General features: G+C 45.1%; 1 protein-coding gene across 3 annotated transcripts; it reads left to right on the top strand.

Annotated features, from left to right (window-relative positions):
- The first annotated feature begins 1,068 nt into the window (after window positions 1-1,068).
- Window positions 1,069-9,943, top strand: FAM110C (family with sequence similarity 110 member C). 3 transcript variants are annotated; one of them, XR_013948980.1, is made up of 4 exons: window positions 1,071-1,442; window positions 1,558-2,730; window positions 6,081-6,389; window positions 8,596-9,943. XR_013948980.1 is itself a non-coding variant. In XM_080586508.1 (3 exons), exon 2 carries the CDS (start codon window positions 1,587-1,589, stop codon window positions 2,688-2,690), a length of 1,104 nt encoding a protein of 367 aa, XP_080442634.1. In that variant the 5' UTR covers window positions 1,069-1,427; window positions 1,558-1,586; the 3' UTR covers window positions 2,691-2,730; window positions 6,081-9,943. The 3 variants fall into 3 exon arrangements, 2 of the variants coding, with proteins under 2 accessions (XP_080442634.1, XP_080442633.1); XM_080586508.1 differs by having other exon boundaries at window positions 1,069-1,427; window positions 6,081-9,943; XM_080586507.1 differs by having other exon boundaries at window positions 6,081-9,943.
- The last annotated feature ends 3,506 nt before the right edge of the window (window positions 9,944-13,449 follow it).

The following is a 13,449-nucleotide window of genomic DNA, read 5'->3' as shown; positions in this document are numbered from 1 at the left end:
GCACGGATGAAACCACTCCACTCGTAACACTCAAAAATTAGCATACATTTCCTGCACTGCCTTAGGGAAGTTGGACCGTGACTTAGGTGGTCCCTTGACTGACAGTCATAGTGTGGTTCCAATACTGCGCAGAAACTATGGGTATATCCCCAGAAAAGCCAGACATGCCCAGAGGAGTGCCACTCCACTGAAAACACAGCTGCTCAGGTCACAGTTTAGTACCTCATAGTGGTTTATGCTTGAAGGAGGATAATGTTAGTGCCAGCCACATGGCTCGACCCTTTGGTGATGACACAGTTTCTGGGCACAGCCATCAGAGCGGGGCTCCATTTGTATAACACTGTTGTTGTTGTTGTTGTAAGCACAAAGGCTATTTCTTTCCCACCCCAAAGCAAAGCAGCCCCCTGTACCAGAGGTGCCCAGATCCCTGCTGTCTGCTTCCACTGGGTGCAGGAGGCATCCATACCCAACTCTTGACCAACGCTTCCTTGACATAAAGGGTGCCTAGTACTTTTTTTTTTTTCTGTATTCCATCTTTCCCTTTGCATTTCCAACATTTGGTGAGTGTAAATACTGAATATGAGTTGATCACCACAAAAGCATCCTGATATTATAATCCCAAAGGATTAATAGGCAATTTAGAATCATAGAACCATAGAATCATTAAGGTTGGAAAAGCCCTCCAAGATCACCTGGTCCGACCATCCCCCCACCACCAATATCACCCACTAAGCCATGTCCCTAAGCACCAGGTCCAACCTTTCCTCGAACACCCCCAGGGACGGTGACTCCACCACTTCCCTGGGTAACTTGTTCCAATGCCTGACGACTCTTTCCAAGAAGAAATTTAAAAAACAAACGGAAAAAAAAAAAAGAAAGGAAAAAGAAAACGAAAAGGAATAAAGAAGCTCTCTCTGAAAGCTCTCTCCGACTCGGTTACGAGCGACCACAGGGCAGACCCATCTCCCACCGGGCTCCACGCGGACGAGCCGCGCTCCCAGCCCGCCCCAGGTGACGGCCTCCACTTTCGCATATTTAAATCACAGCAAGCAGCTGCCCTGCCCGCTGGGAGCCGCCGGCACGGGGCGGGCGGGGGGGGGGGAACCCTGCCCTGTACTTCTGAAGGGCAAAGCAGCGCCGGAGCCTCTCGCCGCCGTGTCGCCGCGTCGCCTTATCGCCGACAGCCCCCCGACGGCACCGCGCACACCGGCCCCAGCCTCGTGGGGTCCCCCCACTGCCCCCGTCGGGGCCCTGCCCCGGGGCCGCCGCCGGGGCCGTGCCGAGCGCCGCTCCCCGGCGCGGCGGGGCCGGGATTGGCTGCGGGGGCCGGGGGGGGCCGGGCACGGCCGCGGGTGGGGGCGCGGAGGAGGCTGCGTGGGGAGGCGCAGCGAGAGCCCGCGGCGGCGGCCGGGGGGAGCCCACGGAGGGTGCGGAGCCTCAGGGTGGGTTTGGGGGGGGATTATTGTTATATTTTTTATACTTTTCATTTTATTTTGTTTTATTGGCGGTGGTGGTGGTTTTGTATTTTATTTCTTCTTTGGTGCCTCGCCCACGCAGGACGGGAGGCGGGGAGCCTCGCAGCTGCTATGCCCGCCGAGCCGCTCAGCCGGGCCGTGAAGATGCACGCCATCCCCGACCTGCACTCGTCGCTCACCGTGCGGCTCCTCAGCAAGGGGCCCGAGTACCTGCGCAGGCAGATGGGGGCCGGCACCCCCAGCAGGAGAAGTGCGGTGGAGAGGCTGGCGGCCGACAAGGCCAAGTACGTGAAAAGCCAGCAGGTGATCGGCACGAAGCAGGAACCCGTCACGGTGCTCAGCTCGGCCTCGGAGAGCGGCAGCGAGGCGTGCTCGGTGGAGAGCAAGAAGACCAACAGGGACTCGGGGAGAGGGAAGGGCGCGAAGCCGCCGGAGCGGGCGAAGGTGACGTGCTCGTGCCGTGCCCCCCTGCAGCACGGCCCCCCCATAGCCAGGCGCAGCACCCCCAGGAGGCAGATGCGGCCAGACTCGCTGGTGATCTACCGGCAGAAATGTGAGCTGGGGAGAGGCCAGAGCCAGGACGGCTCACGAGGGAGTTTGGTGAGGAGGTTCTTCCAAGGGCCTGGAAAGGAGAAGCAGCTGGCCTCCCCCGAGATGCCCAGAGTCATTATGGAGGACGCTGCAAGCACAGAGAGCAAAGAGCCGCCCGTGGCAAAGCACAGTGACCACAAGCCAAGCAGCCATGGGGCTGAGCAGACTGCTGCTGCGAGCACCAAAACCCCGGGGCTGTGTACAACAGAGCTTGAGAGACCCTCAACGTTGACTGTAGCTGCTGAAGAGGTCAAGGAGGTGAAGAGGAGAGGTCTCCATCGCTCCCAGTCAGACATCAGCTCTCGCTACTCCAAGTCTTTCGCTGAGTTTGATACGTTTTTTAAGTACTGTGGCCTGGAGCAGGAGGTCATTGAGGATCTGGGGAGAGAGAACTTCTCGGTGGTGTCTGACAATGTCTCCTTCAAGATTCGCAGCATCAGCGTGGCAACATCCGAGAGCGACTTCACAAGGCACAGCGGGGACGAGGGGCTGCTGGAGGACGAACTTACCGAGCAGGTCCCGAGCAGCACCTCGGTGATCGAGCGCAACGCTCGGATAATCAAGTGGCTGTACACGTGTAAGAAAGCCAAGGAGACTAACAAGGCGATCCAGGAGTTGGCATGAAGGCTTCTTTCAGCGTGCATTGCAGCCTGGCAAACTCAAGGTGTGTGCAAAGCCTCGCCCTGTTGATTTATACATTTATCTTTCCTCTTTAGCGAGCACTAGACTTTTCATAATTTATTTTAGTCTTTTTATGAACGGTGGTGGGAACCTGTATTTTGTAGACTACTTGTCACAGTACAGCATTTTTTCAAAGCAGAAATCTGGGGCATTGCAAAGAACAAAATGCAAACAAACAAATGAGTACAGCTCGCCAGACTGAGATCAGACCCCCTATGAGAAATCAAAGTGTCGGTGTCTATGAGGGCTGTCTGTCTTTTGCAGACTTCTACTTTGTAAATAGTTTGTTTTCTGCATTTCTGTTATATTAAGTGCTGAAAAAAAAAACTTAGAAAAGTATTCAACCCTTAATTACAGCAGCTTATATAACAGACTGAACTGAAACTATTAACAATTAGGAGTACACTTTATTTATACCGTAGTGCTACAGCTTCCCCTCCTTACTTTCCCTCACTCTCTCCTTGTTCCCTTCTTTTGCTTATATATAGGCACCCCCAAGTATCAGGCAAGCAAAGCAGAGCCAGTACTACTGCTATCAGTCTTCTTGCTGTGCGGACCATATAAGTTTGCTCCAGGTGATCCCCTAGCATATGTTATCTGTCCTGTTTGATTGTAGTGGATGTGGCTCTTCTGAAGTGGGCTTTGCCGTGCGGCTTGGTACCGGTGGCTAGAAATGAGTTGTGTGGTTTCTTTTGTATAGAGGGGTACTTGGCTGTGTTAAACTAAAGATAAGTTATACAAATGTGTGGCGTCGGGGTTTGGGAAACAATTACTTCACACGCAGAAGTAGAACAAATTTAGCCCTAGCGAAATCTGATATCCTGGTTTTAGTCAAAGCTGTGTTTATTTTGCATCTGATCTCAAAGAGCTGTGTTCCTGGGGCCTTTGGTACTGATGGTCTAGTAGACAGTTTTTTCTCCTTCCAATACGTGAAGCCCTTAGGACAAGTACCACAGTATGGTCTTTAAAAACTGCATGAACAGTTCTCGATGTGAAGGATTACATGTATGTTTTCTGACAGTTTGTAATTGGTGCATGAGAAGAGCATCGCTTAGTGCAGGTACAGCTGTTGAGGGTGAGTGTGGGCCTTATGAACGGGGAGCAATGACATGCTCGAGCCTCTTTCTTATGTGGGTGTGGGGCTGTCACTCCAGATTCCTGTAATCTATGAAATGCAGAAATCCATGTATTTACTTAAAATAGTTTTAATTCTGTGAAAAGTGGATAATTTTTAAAATTTGTATTTTTCTTGAAAGGATATTTTAGTCCTGCAAGTAGAGCAAGGAAGGAGAGAGAGACATTTTTGCACCACCATTTCAAGCTGCTTTAGATAAGAGCAGTTGTCAGGTGTCTGCCTGACAACTTAAAGAAGCGTTGTTATGTGACAGATCTTTTCCCAAATTACGTCAGAGAGAAGAAAGGGCTCTTCTGATCATTCCTCCTTGCTCATACCTCTGTGATAAAAGGCAAGGGAGACACACAAAACAAAACGGTGCAGGTGGCCAGTTGTGATGCTTGCTGCCACTGCTGGCCTCACAAAACACTGAGGACGGATGGCACAGCTCGCTCTCCTCCACTGCAAGCAGGAGCCACGTAACAAAACCAACCAAATTTCCATGAAGGGAAGCAAAATAAAAACCTGTCTGCTCCTGCATGGCCTTGCCAGCAGTAGGCACCAGGGCCAGAACAGCAGTCGTCACCACAGGACGCCAGAGCCTTCTCAGGAGGGAGCAGTTGGGCCTTTCCCCATCCATTTGCATGGTGCTGAGGATGTCCAGGAGATGTTGGTGACCACCTCAAGGAGCATGCAGTCTTCAGAGGCTGAGGACAAGAGGGTGCTTCACCAGGGCAAAAGCCAGGGCAGGAAGGGGAAAGTTGTTATCCAGGGGCTGAGCTGGTGCAACTTCACAAAGGCTTGGTCGATGTCTATTTATTTATTTTTTTTAACACCTAAGACAAAATAACCATTCAGAAAGAGTGCTAGCCTAACAGTGTGGTAAAAAGACCTCCATGAAGTTCAAGGGACAAATATGATCATTCTGCAGTAATTTTAATTTCTAGAAACCACATGTTCTAGGACAGATTTTCCTTTAGCTGTTCTGTACCCCTAGCAATGGTGCAGTCTCCCATTTAAAGTGAAATCAGAGTAGAGCACAAGGGAATGCTTTATACTGGCAGCAATTTTCTTTGGCACCAAAATTCTGGCAGTCTAGGAAACATTAATTCACAAGGTTCATATTATAAACCTAATTTTAAACATAATACTAGAGCTGACTCTCAGCTGATACACCTCAGTAGTAGGGCTATGATTGTTTCCAGGTTAATTTCTGGACACTTTCTGAAAAAGAAAATACCAGTTAGGCTACAGAACCAGAAAAAGTTCAGAGAGGTCAGCTAAAAATATCAGGGCACAACACCTAGAATAAGGGACAGGAGTCACCAAGTTTTACCATATGTTAAATATTATAGTTACCAGGCAAAATTTAAGCTATCTTCCTATGATCTCAGGTTGAGTCCTCTAGTTATGGTGTTTACATTAATGTATACTCAAATGTTCGTCTTTTCATTCAGTTCTACATTTTCTCTGACAATGCAGCATCAAGTTAGATACATACATTTTTTACAATATCCACATATTTGGCTTTGTGGCTCTGAGACACATTCTTGAAGGCACCTCATTTTACACAGAGGCTTGAAAAGTGTTACAGCTTCTTTGGAGAAAGAAGCAAAAGCTTGTTTTCCTAAAATCTAGCTTTTATTACATGTAAAACACCTCTTGAGAACCGCATAGCTTGTATGGGCCGGTGAGCACCTCATTCATATTTTATGTTCTCCATTTAATTTTTCATGAGCTCTCTGGAGCCTGGTGGGACACTGCGTAAGTAAAACAACTACCTGAAGTCAGGTTCCCTGACACGTCTCATCAGAGTGATGAGTGCAGAGTCTGAACGTGGGCTGTGGGCTTCAAAATACAAATTTCCTCAGTGAGATGGGCATTGCTGTTTCACAGTATGCCTGAATTGTTTCACAGTTGCCTGAATTCACCTCTGCAGTTCACTTCTGCTGGCTCCTCTCGCTGTCAGCCCTGCTTGACTCCAAGAAAGGGGTTCACAGGACATCCTCCTTCTTGGCTTGAATCAGGATTATTCAGCCTTGTGTTTCAGCATCATTCTTACATGAATGTTCATTATTCAAGTGGAGATCTCATGGGAGGGGAATTTACTATGTTGGCAATAACTGTAAGCAGCTGGACAAAAGCCTTGGAGTATCACCTAATGCTGTTTGATATGATAAATAATAAATTGCACTTTTTTTTTTTTTCTCTTTCATCAGAATCCTTGACTTGGAAGTTGAACAAAACCAGACACAGGAAGAAACTCTTCCCTCATCTGGCTCATGGCTATTTGGTCCAAGTATAGCATTTTCTTCTTGCCTCCTTCCCTCACCCCCATCCCCTGGCAGCCTCACTCTTGTCACAAGCACAAAGGGTGTCCGAGAGCATGACAACGAGCTGAAATCGTGAACTGTGCCACGGCGAGGAAGCAGGAAATGAAAGCTCCTGGCAAAGCAGAGCATGCTGTTGGCAGAAATATCCAGCATCAAGTCGCCGCCCCAGGATGTCGCTCCAGGATGTGGCAGAAGGTCCGTGTCGTGCACCCGTCTCTCCCCAGCAAAGAGTTTGCCACCAGGGATGGGAGGAGAAAGTGGGGATGAAGTGGCAGTGAGCCCCAGGTCAGACCTCGCCCTGCAGGCCGGCTGGCTCCACCCAGCCGCTCAGAGGCCCTGTCCCACCGGGGCTGTTTGACCAGGGCTCATCCTGACATCAGGAGACATTGTTTGCCTGGCTGGTGAGGACTGTGGCAGCTTTATCTGGTTGTGCTTGGCAAACATGCTGTAAGCTAAATCCCTGCCAAGCCTCTCTTTAAGGCTGTTCATTGCACACTGGAGTACCTTTTGTCCATCTAGCTTGCTCAGTCGCACAGCCTCCTCAGCAAACGGGGAGGAATAGCTTCTAAAATACTGCCTGAGTTTTTTTCAGAAGTGCAGTTCTAAGAAACAGGTAGTCAAAAATTAGAGAGGGTTTGACATTGTTTTTGCCATGCTGCAGAATTGTACAATTCACATTTACATGGGCTCCTCCACTGTGCTTGCAACCTATTTCTGACTCTACCAGAGAGGGTTTCGTTCCAGTGCTTGGTGGCTGGTGGCTCAATACCTTTTGTTTTATGCACCATGAGTGGGCTTACAGAACCACAGTAGGAAACTATCCTAGGCTATGCAAGGCCACACTTCCCTAGTGTGGGTCTGGAGTAGAGCTGTACTCAGGATGTGCAGGCCAGCATCCTTGCACTGTGACATCTCGCAAGAGGATGTGCTACGGCACAGGCACAACCATGCTAGTTGGATGTTCTGATGGGAAAAGATCCAGTGTAGACAGCACCTCACTCAATATCACCATTAAAATGCTTCATTTGAACTGGCCAAGAGAAACGTGTTTCAAAATCTGATAAAAAGTACTTTGGATCATCAGTGTAGGGAATGGTGCCTTCTGCAATAACTCATGGACCTTGCTGGCTATGTCCCAGATACTTAATGCAATCTGTCGTTACTTAATAGAGAATGTTTGAGACCAAAGCATTTCTTTGTGGATATTACAAACCACAAAGTAAAATAGAAACCAATGTAGGCCCATTGCCCTTTCAGTCACACCAAGGCCTATCTGACAGCTGCACAGCAAGGACTCCGATGGGGCGTACTGCAGAGGTTAGACATGTGTTGCCACAGGCATGGTGTCCTGCTTGCAGCGCCAGACTTCACCTGGCCCTTAGACCTGAGCTGTGAGGAGTCCAGAAAAAGGAGCTGTCATTCTCTGCATTCCTCTCTGCTGGCACACCGGCAGCTCTCGAGGTGCCTCTTCTGGCCCAAAACGGCTGCCAGCACAGCTGGGTGGAAGCAGAGCCCAAATGAGCACTTGAGCTGCATTTTTAAAGTGTTTGTTGCTCTCGGTAAATAAACCTGTAGGAGAGGAAAGGGCAAGAGTGAGCAGCAGTACTCCTAGAAAACATCCGACGTGGGAGGCCCAGTTTCCCATTTGAACTTACACAAATTCGGCACGCTGACAGAGTCACCCCTGAAGCGCTCATCAAGTGCTGCAGCTGACAGCAGTTAAATTCACAACAAGATGGCTGGGTTGCATTTACATATGTTTTAAATGTGCTTGTCAGTCACTGGATAGTTAGTTCTCAATTACAGCAACAGTTTGAGAATGCAAGGCATTTGTATTCTTTTTCTAGTGTCATATACTAAGGACTGCGTGTCTGAAGTTGTCTAGATAGGCAGATAACGCTTACCAATACAGTAATTTTTGAACCTTTTTTAAACTTAGGAGGAAACCAAATAGTTTGCATGAGTGAGCTTCTGCAAATTTAGAAAGAAGCTAGCGCACAGGGATATCCTTGTTAAATAATGAGATTTCTGTGTGCTTCTGTTACATTATTATTTAAGGATGATTCTCAGAGAACTACAACCCAAGATGCTGCTAATATGATTTATGCACTGAAAGTGCAATTTTTAAAGGGACACAGACTAGGTTTATTAGTCCTGAACATAACCTGCTGTATCTGTTCTTTTCATGCTCACTTTGCAAAGTGTTCAGGTGCTTTTGTCAGAGATTGATACCTGCTTGCCTTTGAAAATATGAATTGACTGTAGATGGTTCAGAGCCCAGGAAAAATCTTTTGCATTACAAATTGGTGCCCCACCACAACACAAGGGAATTATTTTATTTGGTATCCAAGGAAGATTTTTAGTTTCATTTTCAAACTTCTGTTTGTTTTCACTTTTTCAGATGAGCGGCTCTCAACTTTGAAGTTAAGATTATAATGCTAGGAAAAAAAATAGAAGATGCATTGGTAGTGTGCTTTCAACGGTAGAAATGTTCAATTGGTTTGAAGGTACTGAACATCAGCTTTTGTCAAAATCAATGAATGTTTCCTGGCACAGATTAGTGAAACCAGAACTCGCCCCATTCTGAATATTTTTTTAATTCCTTATTTTTATCTTTGTGGACAGTTTAATGTGGTCGTGATGACTTTCCACATTTATATGTGGCAAAATTTCCCTTGCTTTGTTCAAGCTTTGATAGGAACCCTGAGCCCTCTGAGATATCATTTATTCCCGAGAAGATGTGGACCTAACTAAGATCTTACCCTGGTAAGCTATGGATTCCCTTTATTTAAAAATATCTTCTGGATAAGCTAATAACCTACTTTTCCCAGTATGCCAAGAAAGGCAGCAGATGACAATCATTCTTTCTCCGTACCTCTTCTGAATGGATGATTTGGTGCTTATACCAAAGATTGGTACTTCATTCAGCTCCTGTTACTGTTACATGGGATGGCTTTTTCTTCCATCTGTTGGGTGTTTCACTCATATCCATCAAAATGAGAAAAAAATGCTACTGTTAGCCACTACCTGTCTTTTCCCAAAAGAAGTCTTCAAGATGTTTTTACTACTTTGCTATAAAAGACAAGATTTGGAAGGGCTGTTTTTTTCAACTTTAGTGATAAAGTGAGGTAAAGCAGGCCATTGAGGTAAATCAGAAGTTTGGAAATGGGTTTCTGTTCTTTTGGGAAACCTAAAACTGGGGCTGAGGGCAAAGACAAATCATAAATTGAATGATTTTGTCAAATGGAGTGCAAGTGTGCAGTGCTAACTGCTATTTACACCCAAGTGTTTCAATGTGCTCCAACCATGTGATGGGACAATATCCGCAGCTGTAGCATAACGTGAAAGGTACAAAGTCTGATTTTTATGGCCTAAACGTTAATATTTGCAATAAAGACATCCAGTAGAGACTGTAATCCTTGCAATATATTGTAAATATTACTGTACAGAGATCTATATGTATCAAATACAGATTGTTCTATTATACATGTATTACTTTTCAAAGGGAGATAGCCCTCGTGTTTTGTGAATTTGGAGAAACATTACAACGATGGGCATTAAGCAGAAGCTTCCCTGGATGGAGGCTGACCTGTCATTGCCTCATATGAAGTTTCTTACATCTTTTGAATCTTGTGAAATAGAGTACTGGTCAGATTTGGTATGCAAGTTCCTACGTTTCTGTATTTATAGCCATATAAATATATTGTGTACTATTGAGTGCATACAAATAAAAATAACACACTGAGAGTGTTTTGGTTTTTGTTTGTTTGTTTGTTTTTTCTTGAAAAAGTATCTTTTTATTTTTCTTTTTCCATTAGTGTACCATTATTTTAAAGCTAGTATCCCACTACCCAATTACTTTCTCTGAGTGAGGTTACAGGTGTGCTATACCAAGATCCCTGGCTGAGAACCAAGGGTTCTTGGTAAATTTGAAATACATGAGGCCAGGGTTGTTTCACAGTAATTTAATATTTTCATTCTAGAATATGGCTAAAAGATGCACCGTTTGTTTCTGAAGGGCAGTATTTTTTTCCAGACTTTGATAATATATTTGATTTTCCTCACTGTCAAAAACTATCGTGTGCTGCAGGCAATACCACATCCATCCCAAGCAAGCATGGCCAGTGCCCAAGTAGTGAGTCTGAAGTTCTGCTTAGAAAAAAAACATATCTCCAGAACCTTAACAGGTTTTCCTTTGACTGCATTCCATAGGAAGAATTCAATGTATGTGATGTTAATTCCCTGTGCATGCATTCTGTGAAGAAAGCAGCAGAAATAATGATTGCATACAGTGAGCTTTTACCAGAGACCAGTATATTCCAGCTGTGTAATTATCATTTTGGCATGGCCTAACCTGCTCAGGTGGAAGTGTTTCATTGACAAGAGTTTGAATGCAACTGGAGGTAGAGCTAACTGATGCTCACTGTGTAGATTAAGCTCTTCCACAAAAAAAAAAAAAAAAAAGGGGGGGGGGGGCGTGCATCATTGACATAGAGCCTTCACAGCATAAACCCTGTCTGACCTTTGTCAGTACAGGATAAAAAGCAAGTCTAGAAAAGGGAGACAATTTGTGCCTACCCCTTTCTATGTGGGTTAACCTCCCTTAGCAAGCCTTTGCCAGTATTGCTGCCTTTGGAAGGAAGGAGTCATCATAGCCCGTGAATATCACAGAAATCACAGCATGATTTGGGTTGAAAGAGACCTTAAGGATCACCCAGTTCCAACCTCTCTGCCATGGGCAGGAAAACCTCCTACTAGACCAGGTTGCTCAAAGCCCCATCCTGCCTGGCCTTGAACATCTCCAGGGATGGGGCATCCACAGCTTCTCTGGGCATCCTGTTCCCATGCCTCATCACCATTACAGTAAAGAATTTCTTCCTTATATCTAATCTAAATCTACTTTCTTTTAGTTTAAAACCATTACTCTTTGTCCTATCACTACAGTCTGATAAAGAGTCTCTCCTGTAGTCTCATGTACAGTCTCATCTTTCCTGTAGGTCCCCTCTAAGTACTGGAAGGCTGCTATAAGGTATCCTTGAAGCTTTTTTTTGCTAAGCTAAATAACCCCAACTCTCAGCTTGTCTTCATAGGAGAGGTGCTCCAGCCCTCTGATCATCTTTGTGGCCATCGTCTGGACCTGCTTTTAACATGTCCATGTTTTTCTTGCACAGGGGACTCAAAACCAAACGCAGTGCACCAAGTGGGGTCTCACGAGAGCAGAGCAGAGTGGGAGGATCACCTCCCTCCACCTGCTGGCCACGCTTTTTTGATGCAGCCCAGGATTCTTTTTCTGGTCTTCAAGTGCAAATTGCCAGCTCACGTTGAACTTTTTATCCACCAGTACCAGTATCCTTGGGCTACAGCCAAGCTTAAGAACATTGTTATTAAATGAAGACCCCTTCTACAGTCCTTTTTTACATAGGGCGTTTGTACCACATTTTGTGATGTCCAGTGGATTTCTTCGAGAAATAAGGATTTGCAAGCTCCTGTTCTTGGAGTGTCTGGTGTAAGTAACCTCTTAAAGTCCACAGCTTACTGATTCACTGCTTCTCTTTTGATTCATCTGTCAGTAGTAAACAGGTGTTAGGAAGAAGCTCTGCAAAGACTTAGAGACTGGAAAAAAGCCTCTCCAGGTGTCTTGTAGATGTTGGTGCATTCTGAACACACAACTGTAACCGTATCTGCAAGAGCTTTTGACAAAGAACTGTCTGTGTCAATGGCATCCAAACAAGCAAATATAGTGCTTAGCATTACCCTCAAAGAGATGCCTCTGAATACTGGAGGGGTTTAGTTATATTTACCCTAGATTTATCCTGATGGAGTAAAGGGTAATAGATCAATTGACCTAAGTGTAACATTGCAAAATGAGATTAGAAATGACCACTCTTCTCATCTGCAGGTAATGATGTAAGAGGCAGTTAAGTCCAGGGAGGTCTTCATGACAAAAGGCATTGAGAACTTTGATAATTTACACTCGCCAATAGAAATGGTGATATACCAGGGGAAAAAAAATAAATAAATAAACAAATAAAAAGCAAGCAAGCAAACAAACAAACAAAAACAGTTTCAAAGACAAAACAACTTCTGGATCAAAATAAGTCACATACATCTATATCCAGAAATCAGTTTAACTCCTCAAAGAATATAAAATCCTGTGAAATTAGTTTGCTTATTTGTAGGGGTGTTGGATTGCCTCAGTGATTAATATGTTTTAAAAAAAAATCTAAGAGCTTTGGTTGTTTGTATTTCACAGTTTGCCAGCCAACAGTCCCATGGGTGTACCAATTTTATATTCTTTTTCATTGGCTACAGCAAGAGGCAGAGGGTGGTAATCACTGTCAGCCAGCCACAAAAACACATTATTATTCATCAGATGATGATCAGCATAAAACAGTGCTGAACCAACCAGAGCCAAGATGTAACCCCTCGTACAAAGATACAGGCACAACTGAGCAAACTAATGGGAATGCTGGTCTTACTCCTTCCTGTCAACCCAACCTCTTCTTGCATCACTGTTTTTCTCCCTGGTGAGTAGGAGTCTTAGCAACTTCCACAGTTACTCACCAGTTTGAATTGCTCATCGTGTGCCTTCTGTGACGGTCCCTTTCTGTGTTTACTTTTCCACTGCTCTCATTCATGTGTTGATTATGTTACCCAAGGCACTATTCTATCTATCCTCATTCTTGTAGTCTTTTTTTTCTGAATAATGTTTCCAGTTACAATCTTCTGTTCAATCTTTATTTGCCCCTACCCCAAGGAACAGGAAACTAAACATGCAAACAGATGAGAAGTGAATAAGGTGCATAGTTAAGCAGCAACTTACTATGTTAGAGGCCAAGTCTGCCATCCATTTTCATGTACACAGCCCTTCTTGCATAACTTGGCATATCCTTTCTTCATTATTTTCCCTCTTTTCGTCTTTGACATCTGTTTGTAACATCACCCTTGGCTTGTCTTTAGCTCACTTAAATAAGTTTCTCAGAGCTGTTGTGTGACATTTTATTTGTCTGCAAAGAGCTCTGAGTGCACCTACTGCAAAAGCAAATGGCAAATCACAAAACTTTTCAAGGTAAAATGTAGTCTAAACTTTCTAGGAACTTCAGTGTGGCCAAATAAAAATAAAAATAATAATTAGAAAAAAAAATCAGTCCAGTTCTGGCAAACTGGGCAGGCTTTGCAAGAGTAGGACTGAAAGCATAAATGAACCTGAAGTAGTTCTGTTTGGGACCCAGTTGCAAGGTATCTTCTGAACTTG

This window comes from Anser brachyrhynchus, assembly GCF_964034855.1.
Source record: "Anser brachyrhynchus genome assembly, chromosome: 3".
In the NCBI taxonomy this organism is placed as follows: domain Eukaryota; kingdom Metazoa; phylum Chordata; class Aves; order Anseriformes; family Anatidae; genus Anser; species Anser brachyrhynchus.
This window is presented reverse-complemented; position numbering and strand designations above follow the sequence as displayed.

Coding starts and splice junctions, on each gene's coding strand:
- FAM110C (XM_080586508.1), top strand. CDS start 1,587: ATGCCCGCCGAGCCGCTCAGCCGGGCCGTGAAGATGCACGCCATCCCC.